Consider the following 23,477-nt stretch of genomic DNA (forward strand, 5'->3'; position numbering starts at 1 on the left):
GTGACCACTACTAGGCAGTCTTGAATGTTTTGTGTCTCACAATATCATTGAAAGTGTGAGTGATGTCTCTGGTCTACACTGATTTGGCCAGAAATTTCCTATGGTAACAATCCTTGTTGCATAAAGTGTTGGTGCAGTTATGGACTGAGACTGAAAGGATTGTAAGAGACTTGCTTGACTGAATAGCATGTACAAATCACATTGTACCCTTTGCAACTGGATACCCAGCATACCTCACTAAGAATTTAACTTTATCAGGAGTAGTCATGAAGTTTTAAATGTCACTTCTAAAAAAATCGAGTTTGTGACCGTGAACTTCCATGACGGTGGTAGTCCTTCTCAGCAAATTCATCCTTCGGTGCATGCAGTTTTCTCATTGATTAATGACGTGGCAGACACTGTAGTTGTATAAATTGGTATTTTGGCTGTCCGGGAGACATTCTTGCTTGAAAACCCCCTTGCTAATATGGAAATGTCTTACATGCAATGGTTTCTTCATGGACATAGGAGGAAGAAGTCAAAAACACCTCCCCCCCCCCTCCCCCCCCCCCTCCTGAATACCTTTCTGCGATTTTTCATGTCGAAAGTGGCCCATAACATCACTAGGAGATTTTGGTAGTGTGCTCCTGTGACAGTTTGCACCCTTATGAGCATAAAGTGCACTGCAGCAGTCACACTTTGCATCACCTTACCCAATGATAGTCATTTCTTTAGCCATTTCTGGTGGCAGTGAATCCACAGGTTTCCACTACCTGCTCTGTTCCTTTGACTCAGGGTCAGAATTATACACCCAGTACTCATCTGTGGGGGTTAAGTGGGTAAAGAAGCTCCAACATTTCTGCCGCTGTCTCAGTTTTGTGGCTTTTTGAATGGGTGTGAGCTGTCACAAATACCAAGGGGCGGTGACCTTTTTTTTCTTCAAAATGTCGTGCAAGATGTTGAAAACATCCGTGACCAACTTTCACTTTCTCCACCATCGCCTCAATTCTGATATGTTGTTGTTTGACCACCAGGGCCCCCACCTCTCCTGTGTTTCCTGTATTTTTGGAGAGAAGTGGTGGTTCACTTCATTCTTCGCATTCATCATTCACATTTGTTTGATCATTCTGGAAACATATGTACCATATAACCACTATGTAATATGGTGTGGCACATCTTACTGTACATTTCCACCAATGCATTGCAGCATTGTTCAGCTTCAAATGCAGACAATGAATTATAGCACAATACTCGTATTTGTCAATGTGCTGTGCCATTTTACTTTGACAGCTGTTGTGGCATGCTACAGTAATACAGCATGTATGTCTGTGACTTACGTTTGCCTCCATTACACAAGTGTGCACTGATTTTCAGTTGCTGAAAGAGTATTGAGAAAGATGTTTCCCCCCTTTTCTTAATTATTAAAATAGAAAACCCTGATTATTGAATCATGATGATGGTGCAAGACATTTTTGAACAGTTTGTTCTGAGAAAAAAAAATCAAAATCTTGGTACAGGGCTATCAGTAAGTGATATTAAATAGAGTGCTGGTGAGTTAATTTTTTTATGTTTCCATCTACCTGAACATACAAATGTTTTGTTTAGAAAAATTATATTCTTTTAGTGATGTTCATTATTCACCAAGAAGAGTAGAGCAATGAACCAGAGCATGTCAAAACCTGGTAGTGAAGTGTTTCATAAAATTACCTGCAAATGTGCTAATGTGCTAAGACTATCAACACAATGTAGTTTCAGTCCTCTTACATCACATTTACATGTGAGTGTTTAACGTTACATCTTGTTGTTAAGGTCACTGTTCATGGTAAAAGTTTTCATAAATAATAAACAAGCTTTGACGTTCATTGTCATTTATAGAGTGGAGGATGTATTGGTGGATGGTTGTTAAAAAACTTATCACACTGAAATAGATATGATGGAAAGGAATTCTGAAGAATATTCATCAGCAGACATATTTCAGAAGAAGAAGATTCTTTTATGAATGATTTGCAATCCATACAAGCTGATTTTCAGTCTTCATGCCATGTAATAAATACTGCAGTGCCAACAACTTTGAGAAGACATTTACTGCTGTCTGCAGCCTTGCATATAGAAGCAACACAGCCAAATGTCAAAACACAAATGAAGTACAAACATGCAAATATAAATCCAAAGAAGAATCCCTTTGATAGATATTCTTCAAATATAAGTCCAAAGAAGAATCCCTTTGATAGATATTCTTTGGACCAGAGAGCCTAGGTAAACGTGAGTAATGTCTGGCTGTGTTTCTTCAGACTTTTTGTTAATATGAGAATCAATGAGAACAAATAATTACCATATATATCAGTTAGCCCATGAAGCAAAGACAAAATCCAAAACAAACAAGTGTCATGACACAAATCTCTCTCAAATGTATATTTACATTGCACCTTCATTTCTAATGGCTAGAGTGAAAAGGTTAAAGCTGAGGCATCCTTGGTGATTGTTGATCAACTGATCATTTGTCGGAAGCACCATTTTTTACCAAAGTACACTCCGGGGGATCAATGTCTTCTGTTGATGAGACTGCTCCACTCATGACAACATCTTGTGTCTATACAGGGGTTATATGTTCAGAACTAGACAAATTGTACAACATTTTTGAAAAGCTTTCAAGGAAACTCTCTGCCCTATCAAAAACCCTGCATACACAAATCACTGATGTTTCAGTGCTATCAGGGAAGTAAAGCATTATATCCTGGCAAGGAGAAGTAGATTCACTATTGAAATTATTATTAGTTGTGATGTGAGATAAATTATATACTAGATTTTGTCATTTTTGTTGTTGCAGAAACAGACATTGATAAGATGGGTCAAGAGTACCTGAAAGTACAACTGTCCCATCAATCCAGCCATATTTGGATAAATGGCATATTTTGTTTGTCAGTAATTAGTATGAGTCCCCCCCCCCCCCCCCCCCCCAACCCCTGTTCTGTTTGCTCTGTGACAGAGCAACAAGCACATATGGTACAATGAGGTGAATTCACAAAGAAATGGCTATAATGGATGAGAAATAACATTCCACTTGTCAAAATCGGGAAAGCTTATCACTCTGAAACTGCAGGACAAGAAAGGTATTTGGGTGCTATCACCATTTCACAAAGCTGAAATGCATTTAGAGAGATTGGAAGACTGGTGTCCTGTAATTGAAACTGAGTGTGGTAATTGATTACAACAATTCATTGTGATTAGTCACTCAAAGCAGCATGCTCATCTAAACAGTGTAAAGTACACCTAAGTCTTCTAAAGTGGTGCAAGAAATTATTCATCCATATTTTGGATATGATGACATTCAAAAGATTTTTATTATTTTGCAAATATGTGACAAAAATTGACTATGAAAAACTTGTACTTGAATATAATCATAGAAATATTCAAAATCATTCAAATAGAGTGAAAGAAAAGAGGTGGTGGCAAACATAAAGAATGCCCTACAAGACTCCCTATGTCAGCTCACTTATGAGATCAGTGAGAAAAGAAGAAGACATACATAATCTGTGTGAAAACTTGTACATGAAAATGAGGAAAGTTGTTTGTGTAGTCTGACACGGAACAGTCAAAGGGTTACAGCTTGCTGGTTGGTGGGTGCTATTTGCTGTCCAAAACAGCACTCACCAATTACATACAGTAAGTGACTCTGTAGATATATAACATATTAATGTGTAAAAATTATAAAATTACTGGGAAATGGAATTGTTGCCTATTAGTTATCACCTGCAGGAAAAATACTAAATACTTGCGAAAGAAGCATATAGAATTACAAAACCCTATCCTAGCTTTTGGAACTTTTGGTTCATTTGTCAGAGAGGAAAGAGCAGCATCGGCAATGTGCTGCTTGACACTGTCATGCTGATTAAATATCTGGGCATAACATAATGAAATGATATGAAATGGTCAGAAGCAGTTCAGAGTTGTGCTGCCAGATTTGTTATCATTAGGTTTGATCAACATACAAGCTTTACGTAAATACTCCATGAACTCAAATGGGAATCCTTGGATGGAAGATGACATTTTCACTGTAGGGGTGTTGATGTTCACTACAGGAGGTAAGCAGCTTGAGGATACTGGAAACATTAATTTATTTCCCGGTGGTTTATAACAGTAGACTCATACCTATGTGAGGTAGGGTTGGGGACTTCAAATCCACAGATCATAGTGCACAATGGGCAGAGGAGAGATAGCCTGCAGTTGCTACACCCGGTTCAGCACAACAAAGAGGTGACCCAGTGATGTTTCCATTCCTAGGCAGCCATTTATCCTGCTTCAGCTGTGGGATGAGGTGGCTCAGCTGTAGGAGAGGCTGACTGGTTGACGGCTATGGCCTGTGGCAACAAAGGCGTCAGAATATGGAACCTGGTCCTGCAACTGTCTGCAGCTCGTGGTCTAGTGGCCAGTGTTGCTGCCTGTGGATCACGGGGTCCCGGGCTCGATTCCCTGCCGTGTTGGGAATTTTCTCTGCCCAGGGGCTGGTTGTGTGTGTTGTCCTCACCATTTTATCATTATCATCATCATTCGTGACAGTGGCTTGATTGGACTTTGTAAAAATTTGGCTGTGTAACAATTGGGACTTTGTACGGGTGCTGATGACCACACAGTTGAATGCCCCACAAACCAAACATCATCATAATCATCATCATCATCATCATCAGGTTCTGTATCTGCATGATGGCATCTGGCATGGGGAATGTCTCATTGACTGGAAGGATTTCAGTTAAGGATTTCAGCTAGGCCCTGAGCCTATCAGTGCTAGGGCTGGATCCCAGGCAGTGCAATCAATATGACAGCTGGGCGACGGTGGCCTTATGGCAGGAGCCGATACTACTGCAAACACCAACTCATTGACCTGCCAATTCAATGGCCAAATGGCCACTATTTATGTGTGCCAGAGGAAGATTCTCAAGTGGCTGCCACATATGTTGTGTACAGTGTATGCCAAAATGTTCCAGCTTATGATAACTTGGTCAGTCATCAACTGCATAGGTATGCCGTGGCTCCTATGTGGACGGTGTGGAGTAACAGGGAGCCAGTGGTTTGTGATAAATAGTACACTTTCAGGAACAAGCTCTCACCTTTGGTTCATGCTGGTACATTGTGAAACACTATTGAGAAAGTTTAAGAACTGGCACCTGTGACTGACTGCAGAATGAGTCCCCTGCTGCCAGCTTACAACTTGTGTGAGGACAGTGCACAACATAATCGAAATTTTGACTCAAACAGAAACACATGGATAGTGGTTTTCCCTCTGTCTCGTTTGTGAGTGGAAGGGGAAAGAAAATGACTAGCAGTGGTAAAAGATAGCCTCCACCATGCACTATGTATTGGCTTGCAGAGTACATATGGAGATGTAGATGCAGAGGTAAGCTTGCAGAAGGTTAGTAAAGAGGGGTTGCTCAGTCAGAATCTGGGATGCAATACCCACTTGTAGAGAGGAGAAGTGGAGACAAAGATGAAGGTGGAAGCATCACAGAAAGTAGATGGTGAAAGATTACATCACAGTGCCAGCCAGTTTGTCAACAGAAGATAGACACATAAGGAGAAAAGTAAAGGCAGAATACTGCAGTGGAATGAACAGTGCAACAGATAACTAGGTAGGAAGCAGATAAGAAGATGGGAAACACCAATGACAGAGAGAGGTACAGAATGATGAAGATAGGTAAGTAAAAGTGAAATACATTAAATAATCACGTAAATAAAAAATGTGCTGGTGGAGGAAAAGGACAGTTGATAATGGAAGGCGAGTCCAGGAGGGTGGCAGGATGTGAGTATGTGTCAAAGAGCAAGTTCATGTCTGCTGAGTTGAGGTAAAATAGAGTGAGCTTGGAGGATTCAGATAGCCCAAGTGGTGTAGCAGCAACAGCAGCAGTAGCAGGCAGTCAGGTCCCTATACAGTAGACTGCTCTGGTGCTGACCTTGGGCGCTGGTGAGTGTCCATCAACTCCCTTGCGGGCAGGCACAGCTAGTATAGGCTGCCCACTATGTAGCCCCATGGCACGCATTCTCTGCATGCATGAACCACAAGTGTGAGGTCATGGTAGTAAGGTCAGGTATACTACCTTACTGTTAACATGTCAGCTGTTTGCTGCCACCCCTGCCCACCATTGCCTGTTGGTGCACTCGAGCTGGAATGAGCCAGTGTTGAACCTGCTCTGAAAATGGCTACTGGTTGTCCCATTTGTGCTTTCAACCAGTTTGGTGGTGGTCGTGCCAATGTAAAGAACTGTACAGTGAATGCACATTAGTCAGTAAACTTTTAAATTTGTCTAAATGATGTAGAATTTTATTGACAGTACTTGCCTTCTGATGATAAATACTGACCAGTCATTGTGTCTATATCCTAAGATAATTGAGTTAATAACACAGTATAATTTGCCTATAGCCCTTGTACCTGTTAGTAATTGATGCACTTCTTAAAATGTAGCCCTTGTACCTGTTAGTAATTGATGCACTTCTTAAAATGTTAACTAAGCATGTCCTTCTTTATTGGAATGCAGTTTAAGAAGTATTAACTGTGCAGTTTTTTAAACATTGAAATCCTTAAATTAAAAGGACTTTAAAATTATCACATAATAGATAAAATCAACCCATTTCTAGAATCAGGAAATTTAATACTGTAAAGACTAAGTGTGTAAAACAGTTCATCTTAGTTTAGCATAAAAAATGAACTCCAGTCAAGCTGAACTGTGAAATTTTCATTCTGTAAACATTAATCTCAGATTATTTTGCTGTTACCTTGCTTTTACTTTGACTAATAAAATTTCATGAATCGAGTGGAATTTGATTGCAGTTGTCAGTTCACAATGTAGACACACTACAAAAGAACGGACCTGTTTGATGCAGGTACAAGTGACAGTGAAGTAAATAACACAGAAATTGTTACTTATGTTTCACAGACACTTTACAGCAGAGTAAGAAAGGTTAATTCCAGCTATTTGTAGTGAACAGAAAAGTATACAGAGTTCAACAGCAGCAAATAATGACTGAATGTATCTTACAAAAATGCGTCTATGCTTCAATTACAGCAGTTAAACAATTTGCCATTAAAATTTTAGCTATTGAATATTTTATTTAACTGCTAAAAATGCTTGTGCACCAACAGACAGAAATAATAAGTGCATATATGTAAGTCAGGTAAGTTATCATTATTTGCTAATACAAGAGTTAAGTTGTGTGTTGGTGGCACTGTGGTTACATGCTGGGTATATCAAATCTACCAACCACCAGCAGTCCCTCCACTTTGACAGCTGCCACCCATTCCATACTAAGAAGTCCCTTCCACACAGTCTAGCTACACATGACCATCCAATCCAGTGATGAGCAGTCCATTTCCAAATATACCAAGGGTCTCACTGAGGCCTGCACAGCCCAAAATTAGCCTCCCAACCTTGTACAGAAACAAATCTCCTATGCCTTGTCTCCCCAGTCACCTACTACCTTCCACATTCTCACTGTCCAGTCACAATGGAGCACTCATTACCATCCAGAACTGGAGCAACTGAATCACTTTCTCCACTAGGTTTTCAGCTACCCCTTATTGTACCCTGGAATGACAAATGTCCTACCTACTGTCCTTTCCACACCTCCCACAGTCCACCAAACCTACACAATATCCTCATCCATCCCTGCTTCACCCATACTTCCAACCCCTAGCCTCATGGCTCATTTCCCTGCAGTAGACCTAGATGCAAGATCTGTCCCATACATCCTCACACTACCAAATATTCCAGCTCAGTCACAAGCTTTACCTATCCCATTACAAGCAGAGATACCTGTGAAACCAGTCATGTGGTCTACAAACTTAAGTTGCAACCACTGTGCTGCTTTCCATGTGGGCATGACAACCAACAAGCTAAATTACAATGAAATGAAATGAACACCCTTAGCTGCTTATAGGCGTTGAAATAGGTCAAAGAACAGATACCATCTTAGTATATAACCAACAAGTTGTCTGTCCACAATAATGGCCACTGACAAACTGTGATCAAGAGACAGCTGGACCACCCAGTTTCTGAAAATACTGCCCAACACAATGTGCTTCATTTTGTGGTGGTGTTCGTAGCGACAAGCAATTCGCTGTAGAAACGGCTTATGAAGTCACCGCCACACTCTTAATAATGGGCCGACCGGTCCGCTGGAACAGTGAACAGAAAGATGAAAACCCAAACACTCTGATTAAATAAAAGTCGGTACTTATCTTTATTAATGAAGATACAGAAACACAGTAGTGAACTCGGTGTCTACAGAAATCTGTCTAGTTCGAGTCGAAGCGGCTAGGTCAGCATCGGCTGACGACAAACAACAACTCTGCTGCGATGAACACACAACTGACTAGCAAGTACACAATTCGGTGGCGAGTATACAACTGAGCGGCGAATACAGAACTGTCCTAGCACTCATGACTCCAGCGCTTAAGAAACCAGAAGCCAGCGGTGGCGCGCGCAGACTTGCGGCGATTTGCTGTCTCGCTGGCGCTGCTTATGCGGACGGCGTCTGGACTTTGATGCTGCCAACCTTTTGGCAGTGGGCTCGGGTGGCATTACTGGCTAGGATATAACACTTCACTTCAGTGACTGCTTCACAGTCTGCACCTCTGGACCCTTCCCACCTATATCAGCTTTTTTTAACTGCAGTGTATCCTACATACTAGAAAAGATTAATATGATTTTAGTAAACTGCAGGAGCATCCAAGGAAAGATCCCAGAATTAGTATTGCTTACTGAAGGTTATACTGCACAGATAGGATTAGGATCAGAAAGCTGGTTGAAGCCAGACGTCAGTGACAGTGAAAGCCTAAGATCAGACTGGATATTTATCATAGGGATAGGTAAGTTGCCAATGGTGGCAGTATGTTTATTGCAGTAAAAATTCAATAAAATCTAACAAGGTTATCACAGATTCCAAATGAGAATTAACCTGGGTGAAACTGAGTACCAAAGAACGGTCAAAAATGGTTATTGAATACTTTTATAGACCACCTGGGTCAGGGTCTGTAGTTGTAGAGCACATCAGACATAACTTGCAGAGTATCATTAGTAATTTTTTGATCATGACGTTGTGATAGGGAGTGACTTCAACTTGCCAGGTATAGATTGGGAGAGTTATGCCGTCAAAACTGGTGCCAGGGACAGGAAATCCTGTGGCATTGTTCTGGATGTCTTGTCCAAAAATTACCTTGAGCAGATAGTTAGCGAACCAACTTATGAGGGTAATGTCTTAGACCTCCTGGCAACAAACAGACCTGAACTTATCAAATCAGTTAACGTAGAGGAAGGTATTAGTGATCATAAGGCTGTGACAGCATCTGTGATGATGGGTCCTACAAGGAATATTAAGAAAGTAGGAAGATATATTTGCTCAGCAAGAATGACTGGATACAAATTTCAGATCTCAGAAGTCAGCATCAAATATTCGGTGATGAGGATGAAGATGTGGAGAAATGGAAAAAATTCAAAGGCATCGTTCAATATTCCCTAGACAAGTATGTTCCAAGTAAGGTTTTAAGGGATGGGAATGATCCACCATGGTTTAATGGCTGTGTTACAGAAGCACTATGTAAACAAAGAGCACTTTATCTCAGAGAAGTGTTCAATGATTTTGAAAGTAAGACATTGTCAGCTGACTTGAATAAAAACCCTAAGAGATTTTGGTCATATGTAAAATCAGTAAGTCGGTCAAAATCACCTAATCATTCTCTCAGTGACCACACTGGCACCAAAACAGAAGATAACAGACAGTGGGCAGAAATTCTGAATTCAATCTTTCGAAGTTGTTTCACTGTGGAAGATGGTAACACTGTCCCTCTTTTCAAGTGTCATACATACATCGAAATGGCAGGTATTGAGATAATCAATTGCGGAACTGAAAAGCAGGTACAATCGCTTAGTAGCAGAAAGGCTTCAGGAACAGATGAGATACCTATAAGATTGTATAAAGATTTATCAAAAGAACTTGCTCCCCTTATAGCAGTAATTTGTTGTAGATTGCTTGAGCAATGAAAGGTACCTAATGACTGGAAAAGGGCACAGGTCATTCCTCTTTTTAAGAAAGGCTGTAAGACAGATGCACACAATTATAGACCTATATCATTGATGTCAGTCTATTGTAGAATTATGGAACATGTTTTATGCTCAAGAAGTATGACGTTCTTGGAAAATAAACATCTCCTCTATAAAAGTCAACATGGATTCCACAAACAGAGATCCTGCAAAACTCAGCTCACTCTGTTCCTCCATGAGATCAACAGTGCAGTGGGCAAGGCTCTCAGGTCAATGCCATGTTCCTTGATTTCAGTATGGCATTTGACACCATCCCACACTCCCGTTTAATGAAAAAAAAATGAGCTTACAGAGTATTGGAGCAGGCCTGTGATTGGATTCACTGATAGAACTCGCTCTTAACAGAACTAAATCAACAGATGTAAAGGTAATATCTGGAGTACCACAGGGAAGTGGGATAGGCCCATTGCTGTTTACAATATATATAAATGATCTAGTAGAAAGTGTCGGGTGCTCTTTAAGGCTATTCGCAGATGATGCTGCTGTTTATACCAAAGTAGCAACGCCTAAAGGTAGTAAGAATTTGCAGAACGACCTGCACAGAATTGATGAATGGTGCAGACTCTGGCAGTTGACCCTGAATGTAAATAAATGTAATATATTGCATATACATAGAAAAAGAAATTCATTACTGTATAGCTACACTACTAATGACAAACAGCTGTAGACAGCGTCTGCCTTAAAATATATAGGTGTAACTATCCAGAGCGACCTTAAGTGGAAAGACCATATAAAACAGATAGTGGGAAAAGCAGACAGTATTGTTCATCTATCTGGGATCCCTATCAGGTAGGACTGATAGAGGAGATAGAGAAGATCCAACAAAGAGCAGCGCATTTCACCATGGGATCATTTAGCTGGCGATAGAACGTTACACAGATGTTAAACAAACTCCACTGGCAGACATTACAAGAGGGCCAGTGTGCATCACAGAGAGATTTACTATTAAAATTTAAGTGCAGCACTTTTCAGGAAGAGTCAGACAACATATTACCATTCCCCAATCCCAATACATCTCGTGTTTTGACTATGAGCAGAAAATTTGAGAAATTAGAGCCAATACAGAGGCTTACCGACAATCTTCCCATGCACTATTCGCGAGAGGAATAGGGTTGGAGGGATCAGATAGTGGTACCGAAAGTACCCTCCACCACACACCATTAGCTGGCTTGCGGATTATGATGTAGATATCCTAAATTCACGTAGCCCCCTGGTCTCAGCCTTCTCTAATCTCTGTCTTTCACCCATGTGTTCACTCCCTACTCCCACTCCAGCACTACACAGCCTTCTATTCCACCAACACACCCATTACCATACTTACTCGAGTCTAAGCCGCACTCGAATCTAAGCCGCACCTGAAAAATGAGACTCGAAATCAAGGAAAAAAAATTTCCCGAATCTAAGCCGCACCTGAAATTTGAGACTCGAAATTCAAGGGGAGAGAAAAGTTTTAGGCAGTATCTCCAAATCGAAACAACATTGGTCCACTGTAATATGAGACAATTTAGGTTGAATGAATGATGATACGGATACAGTAGTTTGGTTCGAGTCGTAAGCTTAGCAGTTAAGCTTTACCAGGTAGCCATTGCTATGCGTCAGGCGCTCCGTCCGTATTTATACTGGTACCCTTCCTTCTTCACGTGCTTCGTCTGGTTTGAATTGATTGCTTATTTTTCTTTGATCTGATAAGCGTAGTTTTCTTTGTTATAGGTGTTTACGTCACTCTACGCTGAAAATGCATTACTGTACTGTGTCATGCATTGTTTGTCATACTCTGATACTGCGTATTTACGGCCTGTCGCCGATCGTGGCATGGCTTGCTTTTGAGCGCGCTACCACCGCTTACAAATAAAAAAAAAAAAAAAGAAAAAGAGAGAGAGAGGAATCGTCTCACTAGCGAAACAATGGCAAGAGACTGCTACTTGTTGTTACTTACACTGCTGCTTTCTTTGATAATGATTAACAAGAACCAAATAATAAACTGCGTATGATAGAAGATGTTCTGAACGAGAGTTTAGCGAAAATTTTTCTCCGTTTGAAAATCTTTGCAGGCGCCTCTTTAGTACATTACATTCTGCACAGAAATTAGAGTCATCTTAGATTTAAAAATCTAGGCAATTGCCTCGCTTCATTTCTGACTGTATCACTGTTTAGCATAAGAATAATACGAATATACACATGACATGATATGTATATTCTTCCGCGTTTGCTGTTGTCTCACTCTAGTTTTGTGGTTTATTACGCAGACATGATTTAAATGAGATAGTAGCAAACACGAAACAATACATGGCAAAATGTTTATATTCGTATTATTCTTATGGTGACGAGAATACTGCATGTGATTCACAATTTATAAAAGTTCGTATTAGCAACCATCTCTTCTCACAGATAGGAAAAAATTCAGAACGTAGAGTTGGCCATATTGACAAACAGTCGGGTTTTCGTAGTATATTGAAATGCTGCTACATTCAAAGATGAACAATACAGAATTAGTATTTACTTCATTGGATAATGTATGAAAATGCAATGGTCGAAACTCGGCGCAGAGAAAAAAAAGCTTGTTTTCCACCTTTTTTTTTTTAATTTATTTACTGACGCAGAGGTTTTGGCGCCAGTATTTATCTTTGTGCCTACAAACAGCACACAACGCATGCCTGTGTAGCGCTACATATATTCGACGGCAGAACTAAGTTGTGGCAGCACCCACCGACATTTTTAAGAACTTCCGCTTGCTTTGCACTCGATTCTAAGCCGCAGGCGGTTTTTTGGATTACAAAAACCGGAAAAAAAGTGCAGCTTAGATTGGAGTAAATACGGTAGTCTTTTTCCCCTACTGTGTTTCACTTTGTTTCCATGCCTGTCCCCTCTCCTCAAACCTCCTGACTTCACCTAGTAGCCTTATCATGTTCCAACCACATCCATGCATTCTCCCACATGCAACAGTGCACCCCACCCATCCCAGCCTCTTCTGCTTACCATGACCACCACACACAGATTGCTTCTCCCATCAGGCGCAGTTGCTCACAGTACAGCCTCAGTGCCCAGAGAGAGTGGTCATGTGTTTGCCCGCAAGCTCGAATGTGTAGCACTTTTTCTGTTGTGACTGTGTGTGACTCAATATCTCCTCTGTGTGGATGTGCAGCAATATGTCCTTTTCACAGTAGTGTCTTATTGATTATAAAGATAATTATGATAAAACTAAGCTTCAAAATCACATCATCTGAAAATGCTTCTTGCCATTACCAAGATAGTGGAGCACTGTGGGTGGTGGCAGCATACAGTGTCATAGTGCTTTACATGCTATGGATCATATTGTATCTTTTCATTTACTTTACACATATCTGACTATATCAATGTTTTTTGGCTGTGGAGAAGTTTCCTCAAGAGATCAGATAACATTTGTTCAGTTTTTCCTCCCTCCTCATTTACAACAAAAAAATTTCTGCAATTTGCAGTTAATATCTATGGTCAATGTGCAATAATTGTGTTGTTAGTTGATTTAGCATTGTTCCCCAGTGTGTTATACGCTAATTTAGCTAAACTCTGAACCTCAGCCATTCATCAGAATTCAAGTGGAGTGAATTTGTGAACCAGGTACATTTCGTGAAGTAAGGTCAAAACTGATCTCTAGTCAGCATTTTTCGTACAAGCCTCTAAATTTTCATATCTTAATGGAACTGCAGACAGTAATTGATCTCGGATGTTTGTGAGAGCTTTTGTCAGCCCAGTGGTTGATTTGAACATTGCAGCACTTCACTAGACATAGTCATCTTGGAGGTGAGTGCCGATACCTTCCTCAACCTTTCAACTAAGTTACTCAGGCAATCATAAGGGACCTACAATTTAACATGGACCCCATACTGACGTGACAGTTTAGACTTGATAAAATAACTGAAAGAGGCAAAAGAAGTGGTAAATGACAGAAAAAGAAGTCCTGGCCAACTGAGGAATGAACTCCACATCTTTGGTTTGCAGTCTGACATTTAACCACTCAGCCACAACATTAAGGAGCTACACAAGTGAGGTTACCAGATTTTTTTTAGCAATCAGCAATTTTTTCAGCAAACTATATAAAGTGGAAAATTTAATATAAAAAATTGCTAAAATTTCAAAGTGACAGGCTACTTAACTGCAAGAAGCACAATTCTAACAATTGCTGAAAGAAGCACATAACATAGCAAACAATGTTCCTGTACTTTCTTCAATGAGGAAAAAGGAATTGGAGTCTCCACCCCCACCACCCTCCCTCACCCCCTCCTCACTCACACACACACACGCGCACACACACACACACACACACACACACACACATTTTTCTTATCAAGCTCCTCTAACATATACCTCTTTCCTTCCTGAAGAAGGAACATATATTTCGGAAAGCTTGGAGTATTGTCTTTCTATCTATAGTGTTTCCTGCGGCAGCACTGAGAGTCGCACATCCTGCGGGTAACTACTGTCAAGCTGTCCTCTCTCTTTGTAACCTCCTGTAGTTGCCTTTGTGTGAAAATCTCTCACTGTCTTGTGCTGTAAACTTCCATAATGAATTGTTATGGGTGCTGTACACAGATTTAGAAATTCATGGTACAAGATATTCCAAAAGTAACACAACCTTATGGGAAACTGAGTTTCAAAAATTGTAACTCACATAATTGTATATGATATTACATGTTCTTAAACGTGCATTGTAAGAGTTGTTGAGAAATTGCAGCAACATGTCACTGAACTTTTTTCTGTGTTTGGGATTTTTTTTTTTTTTTTCGTAGCCTTAATATTGTCTTGCCAAAATATGATGATGTTTTTGTAAGTGATGTTGCACACCAAACATCATCATTTTGGGTGTGCAAAGATATCTCTAGCACTCAATGAGTGAGTTTGGTGCATTCACACATCTGTCAAGGTGAAACTGCTCCTGATCAGGTCACAACCAATCCATGAGTATCTTGCCTATTTGTGTTAGAGATGACATCAAACACAGACAGAGAGATACAGTTTTTTCCACAGTCTTCAAATAACAGCTTGTAGACAGTAAGAATTCTTCAGTTAAAACTTGTTAGTTGCTAGCCAGTGCTTGATAAGTGAAGCTACTTTCTGAAGTTTTGTCTCAGACTGCAGGAGACATCTTCAGAGGTAAAACAGCAACTGCTCTCAGGGCTCCAGCACATGTAGAGCTGCATAAAGGCACCACTGTTTGTCAAGTGATGGAGACTGTGTGATTGTCTCTGGCTGTTGCCATCGTGCTCAGTTAAAATAATCGATCATCGTTCTTTTGATGTGAAAGTCATCATCCACATTTTATTTAATTTAACACCTTCTTTTCTGTGAAAATTATTGAAGTGTTTGAGCTATTCTCTGTGGCCACTCTATGCTTTACACATTACAATGCATTTTCTTCTCTAAAATGCTCATCTTACTAAATTTTATGTATTTATACATATTAAAAAATCCTGCAGGATGAGCATTTTAGTGAAGCGAAAGCATTGGCATGTGTGCTTATATAGAGCAGCCATAACAATTCACAAACACTATAATAATTTAACAGAAATGAAAATGCCGTTAAGCAGAAAAATATGGCTCCCAGCTCTGTCCCCACAGAATGACTGTTGATTTCTTTTAATCAAGAACAGTGGCACCAGCTAGAAATAACCATGCAATAAGTATCACATGACAAATATCAGTACCTTCTAATGGCTCCACAAATACAGAGCCCATCAAACCCTCTATTGAATGTGGCCTCTCAGACTGGAAGTTTTAACTGAAGTGCACACCATCCTTGAAAGCTTAAATCATATAGTTCAGTAAAAATTCTGTATGGACACAACCTTAATTTGTTGCACCACGCGGTGTGGGTGTACCAGTGGTGATCAGACTGGCAGGAAGGAATTGTACAAACTTTGCACAAGTCAGAGGATGTGTAGCTAGCAAGTCAAACAAGTACCGCTGATGCTTTCAGTTGAAAGATTTTGGTAGCATCTGCAATACAGGGTGAAAAGTATTTAAACCAACAAACTCTGGGAGGTTGTAGGGGACATCAAAACAAATATTTTTCCCTAATGTCATTTTTTCCTATGAGGAGTTTTTAACCCTTTAGAGGAAGATTCCTCTGACGGCAAATTAATTAAACCAACAAACACTTTTCCATTTTTTTGTGATCAAGAGACAACACATTAACACAACCCAATTTCAATTACAGTAGATTTTCAAAAAGCTTCCATTGACACGTATACAAAGGTTACACCATCGGATAGTGTTCCATCTGACACGGGCAAAAACCACAGGAGTATCCTGAATTGTTCCTGCTGCTGCTACTATCCGAGCAACCAGATCCTCTTCTGATGCAACAGGAGTTGCGTAAACAATGTTGCGCATCTCTCCCCACACAAAAAAGTCCAGAGGGGACAAATCTGGGGATCGAGCTGGCCGCAGTACAGGAGCACCTCTGCCAATCCACATTTCTGGGAACCGTCGGTCCAGGAATCGACGCACATGACAACTGAAATGTGCCGGCGCACCGTCATGTTGGAACCACATGCATTGTCTTGTAGGGAGCGGGGTGTCTTCCAGCAATTCTGGCAATGTTCTGGTGAGAAAAATTGTAATTGTGCCTGCTATTTAATGGCCTAGGTAGCAGATACTGCCCAATTAAACCGCCCCCAACAACACTGACCCACACGTTAATGAAGATGAGTGCTAATAACTGTGGCATGTGGTTTATCCTCACCTCAAACATGCGAATTGTGCATGTTGAAGACTCCATCACGCCCGAATGTTGCTTCATCTTGAAACAACACAGAGGACAGAAATGTAGGATGCATTTCACACTGTTCCAGGTACCACTGCAAAAACTGTGCTCTGGGTGGATAATCAACTGGTTCCAGGTTGTGGACACACTGTAAGTGAAATGGACATAACAATTGCTCTTGAAGGACTGTTCTTACATTCGTCTGATTTGTCCCCATGTTACGTTCAATTGCATGAGTGCTGATTGAAGGATTCCGCTCCACATGCTGCACGACAGCTTCCTCAAATTGCAGCATTCTTACCGTGCGATGGCGTCCCTGTCCAGGTAATTTGCTAAATGACCCGGTCTCGCACAGATGTTGGTACCCAGCAGCGAAGGTTGTATAGTATGATGCGGGATACAGCAATTAGGATATTGTTGATAAACCCACTGTCCAGCTTGTCTGTTGTGGTGCACTACGTAGTATGCACCAACCATATCAGTGTATCGCTCCATTAGTAAACAGAGACAATGCACTACTACACTGGTGGATAGCAGTTGTCTACAACTGAAGAGCGTAATATGCCCTCTAACAACTGAAGATCATAATATGGCCTCTAACAACTGAAGAGTGTAATACGGCCTTCAATGGTTTAAATAATCCTCATAAGAAAAAATGACATTAGGGAAAAATATTTGTTTTGATGTCCCCGACAACCTCCCAGAGTTTGTCGGCTTAAATACTTTTCACCCTGTATAATGCGTACTCCAGGAATAGTTATGTATGACAGCAAGCTAATTTGGTGTTTTCTTACCATATTTTTCTGTGGACACATTCCAAGTCTTATTATAACGGGACCAACCAGTGCACTGGATCACAATGGATGTAATCTGTAATGCATATCTTCTTCAGTTGAGTGAGGATCATATCTGTGACTAAAGGGGAATGCGTTTCAGTAAGGTTTGTCACTTTTTGAACACCCAGTACACTGTTAGGAGCTGGGCCTCTGGTCTGTTGTTTACTGTACACTTCATATTTGTCCTCTCAGGTTGCTCATTTGGTATCAAATGATTATGATTTTAAATTTCAGGCTCATTCGTTTCTGCAATGATAGTGATTATACTGGTCATGCAGTTCTGTATCAGAACGTACGTCATGGAAAAAGAGCAGTGGAAGCCTTCACATGCCAACGAATTTGTGCGACACTTCATCATTGGCGTTACAGTGCTGGTAGTGGCTGTGCCTGAAGGTCTGCCACTGGCTGTAACTCTGGCTCTGGCTTATTCAGTTAAGGTATGGAACAGCCCCATATTCTCTTCTGGTGTGCAAATCATGCACGAGGGTCATTCTGAAACTAGTACCTCCTATTTTTTGATCAAATATTTGAGTGGAGCTAAAATGAGTCCCTTTATAAATTACACGATGGATTTTTGTTGGAATTTTCATCGCCAGAGGAAGAGTTGGTTAATGTAGAAATTGGCTATCAGATTGACCAAAATGAGGTCTAGTTTTGAAAATTAATTTCCTAAAGTAACAGGATATTTAAGAAAAAATTAATTGCTGATTTGAGGGAAAATTACACAATGGATTTTTGGCTGAATTCTCATAGCCAGCGAGAAATGTTCAGATGGACTATCAAACTGACACACATGAAATCCAGTTTTTAACTTAGAATAGTAAAGAATACTACAGGATGTTTGTTTGGTGGATTATGTAAACCATACAGTCTGCTGTTGTGTAACCGTGACATATTTCTATCATACCTACCTGAAAATGTAAATAATTTTCAACACATTTTGAGTGCCAGAAATTATTCAACAGAGAGAATTCTTGAAATAGAATAGAGAATGCACATTCTCAGTCAGCCTTCATTTGCTGCCCATGATTTTGAGCATCATTCAAGGATGTGCCAGATGTTTCTCTAATCTATTTTATTTCATATGTTTGGACAGATCATTTCAGAAAACAATTGATAAGTGTTTGAGCCACCCCAGTCAACCCTGCTCGTATGTCACCCCTCATAATGAATGGTATCTCAGTTGACTTGTCTGTGATGATTGGTAGATTAAGGGAGAGGAATCTAGTACACTGCTGAGTGTCAGCCGTAATGCTTCAGATGAGAGGCTATGCGACCTCAGTTATCATAATATGTGTGCAAGATGAGTCCTGCAGATGCTTACAGGGCCAAAAAAATTCATTGAATGGATATTTTTCAGTACTGTTGGATTAATCCAATATTAAAATGACAATTTTCAGAATGAGAGATGGGATACAGTGATACTACAGCTAGCCCAGATCCAAGTGAAAGTCCAAAAGTGCTGATATGTGGAATTGTATGACAATAAAGTTCGAGACAGTCATCTGCAGGCAAAATTCTGTGTGCAGTCTCCTGGAAGAGGTGAGGTGTAGGTCTTTTGGATGTCTCAAAGCCTTGAGAAGTTGTCAAATGAGAACACTATGAGACAATACTAATTAGGCTGAGAACTGAATTTCCAGATTCATGCCAGAGATGGAGGTAAACATCCCCTGGCCACACAATAATGCTAGACCCCCCAACAGTTTTGGGATGATCCATTTTGTTGCCAGATTTTGCAGGGCTGTTCTAACATATCTATCTGTTTGGGTCTGTGAAAGGCAGATTATGTGGCCAATATGTTTCAGAAACAAATGCTCTCATCAAAGCTGTAAGACAGTGGTTAACTTCAAGTATCTGTTTGGGTCTGTGAAAGCCAGATTATGTGGACAACATGTTTCAGACTCAGATGCTCCCATCAAAGCTGTAAGGCAGTGGTTAACTTCAACTGGGTCACATTTTTATAAGTGCAGCATGCAGGCTCTTGTTCACCATTATCAAATGTGTGTGGCAAGTGGTTGTGACTGTGTGGTAAAATTGCATTATGTGGCTGATGTGCTATGTGACTACATTATTGTTTGTTGTAGTTTTCATAAAAATAAATGGGAATGTTAGCTTTGGAATGATCCTCGTACCTCATAATTTAAATGTTACATTTGAAAGGCAAAATTCTGTGAGGATTGGAGTTGAAATAAAAATGATAAGTATTTGATTTTCAGTGAGTCTCTTCTCATTTCTGGATTTTCAAAAACAACTACCTTGTAATACACATCAAAATAAGACTATTACTTGCTTAATTTATTTCTGCATTACTGCAGCTTCATTCTTCAACATGTTGGTATTAATTTAGTGATTTATTGTTCTTCTATCACACATCACTTAAAATACTTTCTTTATTTCTGAATGTCAGTTAACCTTTATTACATGTATATGAGTACAGACACATGATATTGTAACTTACCTGATGTGGCAATTAAACTTCAGCTCTCTTGAATCACTCCCCTGCTTGGTTTAATTGACATTTATTAAAGACTATGCACTTTACTGCAGCACATTGTTATCAGTTCATTCATATTTATTACAACACAATTTTATTTCTATGATGATGAGTTTTTAATAGTCTGGAGCCATAATATTTAAACCAGATCATATAAGCAACACTAACAGTTTCACATTTCATCGCTGGCAGATTACATCAAAGGTATGTGAATATGATACATGATACCTCTCCCACACACTGATTCATCAATACATGTTATTGATGTAATGTTTGATACCTGTAGACCAACTTCATATTGCTCCAAAATCACAACTGTCCTGCAAGGAAGTATACATTTCATCCACTAATTGCAGACTCACTGATGACAACACAGAGATTTTAATATGTTAATGGCTAAACTAGAACTTACAACATGCTGTGTACTGTTTGATAACTAATGTGGGATTGCCTCGAACATTGTCCTGCACACTTATTTACAAACGAACATAAGAATAAAAATCAAAATTTGATGTTGCACAGTAATTAATAACATGCAAGAGAACAAAACCTGAGAACAAGAATTACAGTAAGCAAAAGAACAACTTGGTTTAACTATGACCTGCATTATGAGAGAAAACACAAAATTATAGGTTTCTACCTCTGCAGGGATTTCCAGTGCCTGTCAAAAGTTGATAAAAAAGAAAATTTTCCAAGTTGAGTAATTAATAAAATAACAAATTCTTCTGATAGAAGTAGGAGTTTTTGGAATCAGAAAAATCCAGGCTACAAAACTATTGTACTGAATTTTGCAAATACAGTAGAACCACTTTTGTAGATTTTTGAAGGGGCATGCTAAAACAAATGAACAAATGAGAGTAACATTAGAGTGAAACTTTGTAATATTAATATTAGTGTATTAATTATTAATATATTATTTATATTAATATAAGTATTAACATAAAATACATGTAAACAGGAGTTACATACACTTTACAGTAGGTTTTTTTTTTTTGGGGGGGGGGGGGGGGGGATGGCAACAGTGCAGTGTTGTGATCAAGTGTTCATATGCAGTTACTGCGTTATTGTGTACATCTTGTCATCAGTGTTTCTCAATTTTATCTAAGCTTGTGGTACTCCGAATGGAGTGCTTCTGACAGGCTGGGAGAGTCCTCAGATTCACTATCTCATTCTTCGGATTCCTAAGAACCACTTTTCTTTTTCCTCAGCTAATAGTGGCACAATTTCTTTAATTATTTCATCATCATTTTGCACACAACACATGGCAGTATCTGTATTACAACCAACACAATCATCAAAATAAATGCCATTTGAAATTTGGGCCCAGTCATTGTCTTCTGGTTCATCAGAATCTATTTTCACTCAACATACCCTGCACCTGCTCACATGACTGTCAACATTGTGTACCACTGCTGTGTTGCGATTGTTGCTCCATGGTATATGTTCCCCCTCCTTGTCTCTGAAACCAACTGCCACAATGTCACAAACAACAGTCTCACCATGTGTACTGTGACTACAGCCCGCAGTAATCATTGTGAGTTTACATGTACACAGAAAACTGACAGTCCCTGGCCACAGCCCATACAAAACATTTTGTGATGATTTCTTGATCTTTATATTGTGTGTGTATGACAAAAATGATTGTTGGGGAGGAAAACTAATAGCATAAAAACAGGAAAGCATGTAAACAGAAATTGTGAAAGTAAGGTAATTTTGCTTACAAAACGAAAAAGTGCACAATATGTGTGTCCAATTTCTTGAGCACTGAGGTGGCTAATAATAATGCAGTTAATTAGAACACTATGAATAAGTAATACTTTCTTAATTACAACAAAATTTATCTTTATTCGCCAGTCTCGGCTGTAGCTATGAAACTGCACACATGGACTTGCAGTTCAGAACATACTAAATGAGCCACAATTTCTGAGTGGCAAATTGTTACAGGTTCAGAATGGTCATACTGTGGCTTCACTACAGTCGCTAGAAAACACTGGTTCGTAAACGCTTGTTGATACACTTCTGATAGCATTGGTGTGTTGGAGGATGGAAGTCTCTCCACACCCTGACAGTTGACACTGGCTGGGTCATGGCGAGCAGGTAGCACAATGATGTTACTCCAACAGGAACTTCCTGGAAGTAAGCAGGATTTGACCTTAAACAGAACTGCTCTCCTGGCCTCTGGAGAGGCATGGCTTCTTTCTAGCATCTCATTGGCACATCTTGATACCACTTTGCTGTGCAGTATCTCTGCAGTGGTCAATATTTTTTGTCCCACTCTTGATACTTCATGATTCCACAGGCCTCTCCTTGCAAACATCCACCCCAGAGTCAGATGTGGAGATGGGGGGCAGGACAGACCACCTGTGCAACTGTGGAAGTAGGTGCTGAGATGTCAGTCAGCACCAAGAATCCACCAACATTGTTGTATCCATCCTGTATGTGGCTGGAAACACTGACCGGGGAACCAAACACGGGATGCACATCAGCGGCCATAGGTGCAGAGGCAGACCATGTGACAGGCAGGCCACTGGAGGCAATGTCTGGGCCCTCCAGGATGTTGGGCTGGGCGACCGGGCATGACTTTATGCTGGCTGTGTCACATCTTATATCTTTGGCTTCCCTCTGACAACCATGCCTCCATCCTTGCTACCCTCCCTATTTTCCTTTCCCTGTTGCTTCATAACCTGGGTTGTGAGTAACTGAATCCACTTTCCCTTCTTCCCTTTCTTTCCCCTCTCTCCTCCCTGATGAAGGAACATTTGTTCCGAAAGCTAGGAACGTAAATTTTCAGTTCTGTTTTTTGTGTATCTATCGGCTGTACTGAGCTGAGGTAAGTACTGGCCAGCCCCTCTATCTCTTTGTTAGTATTTGTTTCACATCTTTATATGAGATTTTCCATTAATCATTATCTTACAATGTCACGTGAACCTCATATCCTGGGGCCTTGCCTAAACTACCATGGAACAATAAGTGTACTTGTCACATAATGCATTAATATTGATTAAAAACTCAGATGAATTAATTTGTAACACATTCTCATGAACTGAGAATTGAGAATCAAAAAAGGTCAAGGCTGCTCATGCCAAAAATATGAATAGACTCACAAGAGCACAACACATAAAATAACACTGTTTTAGTAGTTCCACAGAACATGGCTGGTACACTGGACATCCTAAGCACTGGAATAGGTTATCCATTGTATGCTGACATGAGTAATGTGGTCACTGAAGGTGGGGGCTACCTAACCATTCATATGTAGCATGGCTGAGCAGCTTAACAGAAGCACCAGTATCTATCTGGCAGTTAGGACACTTGTTGAACACATGCAACAGAACATAGAG

At 40.0% G+C, this 23,477-nt stretch overlaps 1 protein-coding gene across 1 annotated transcript in view; it reads left to right on the forward strand.

The window, feature by feature from the left end:
* Nucleotides 1-23,477, forward strand: part of LOC124719793 (plasma membrane calcium-transporting ATPase 2-like) — a 570,459-nt gene that overhangs the window by 202,005 nt on the left and 344,977 nt on the right. Inside the window, exon 8 of the mRNA XM_047244989.1 lies at nt 17,877-18,079. Coding sequence (XP_047100945.1) covers nt 17,877-18,079 — 203 coding nt within the window. The remainder of the gene's footprint in view (nt 1-17,876; nt 18,080-23,477) is intronic.

Source organism: Schistocerca piceifrons, chromosome 11 (genome assembly GCF_021461385.2).
Source record: "Schistocerca piceifrons isolate TAMUIC-IGC-003096 chromosome 11, iqSchPice1.1, whole genome shotgun sequence".
Taxonomy (NCBI): domain Eukaryota; kingdom Metazoa; phylum Arthropoda; class Insecta; order Orthoptera; family Acrididae; genus Schistocerca; species Schistocerca piceifrons.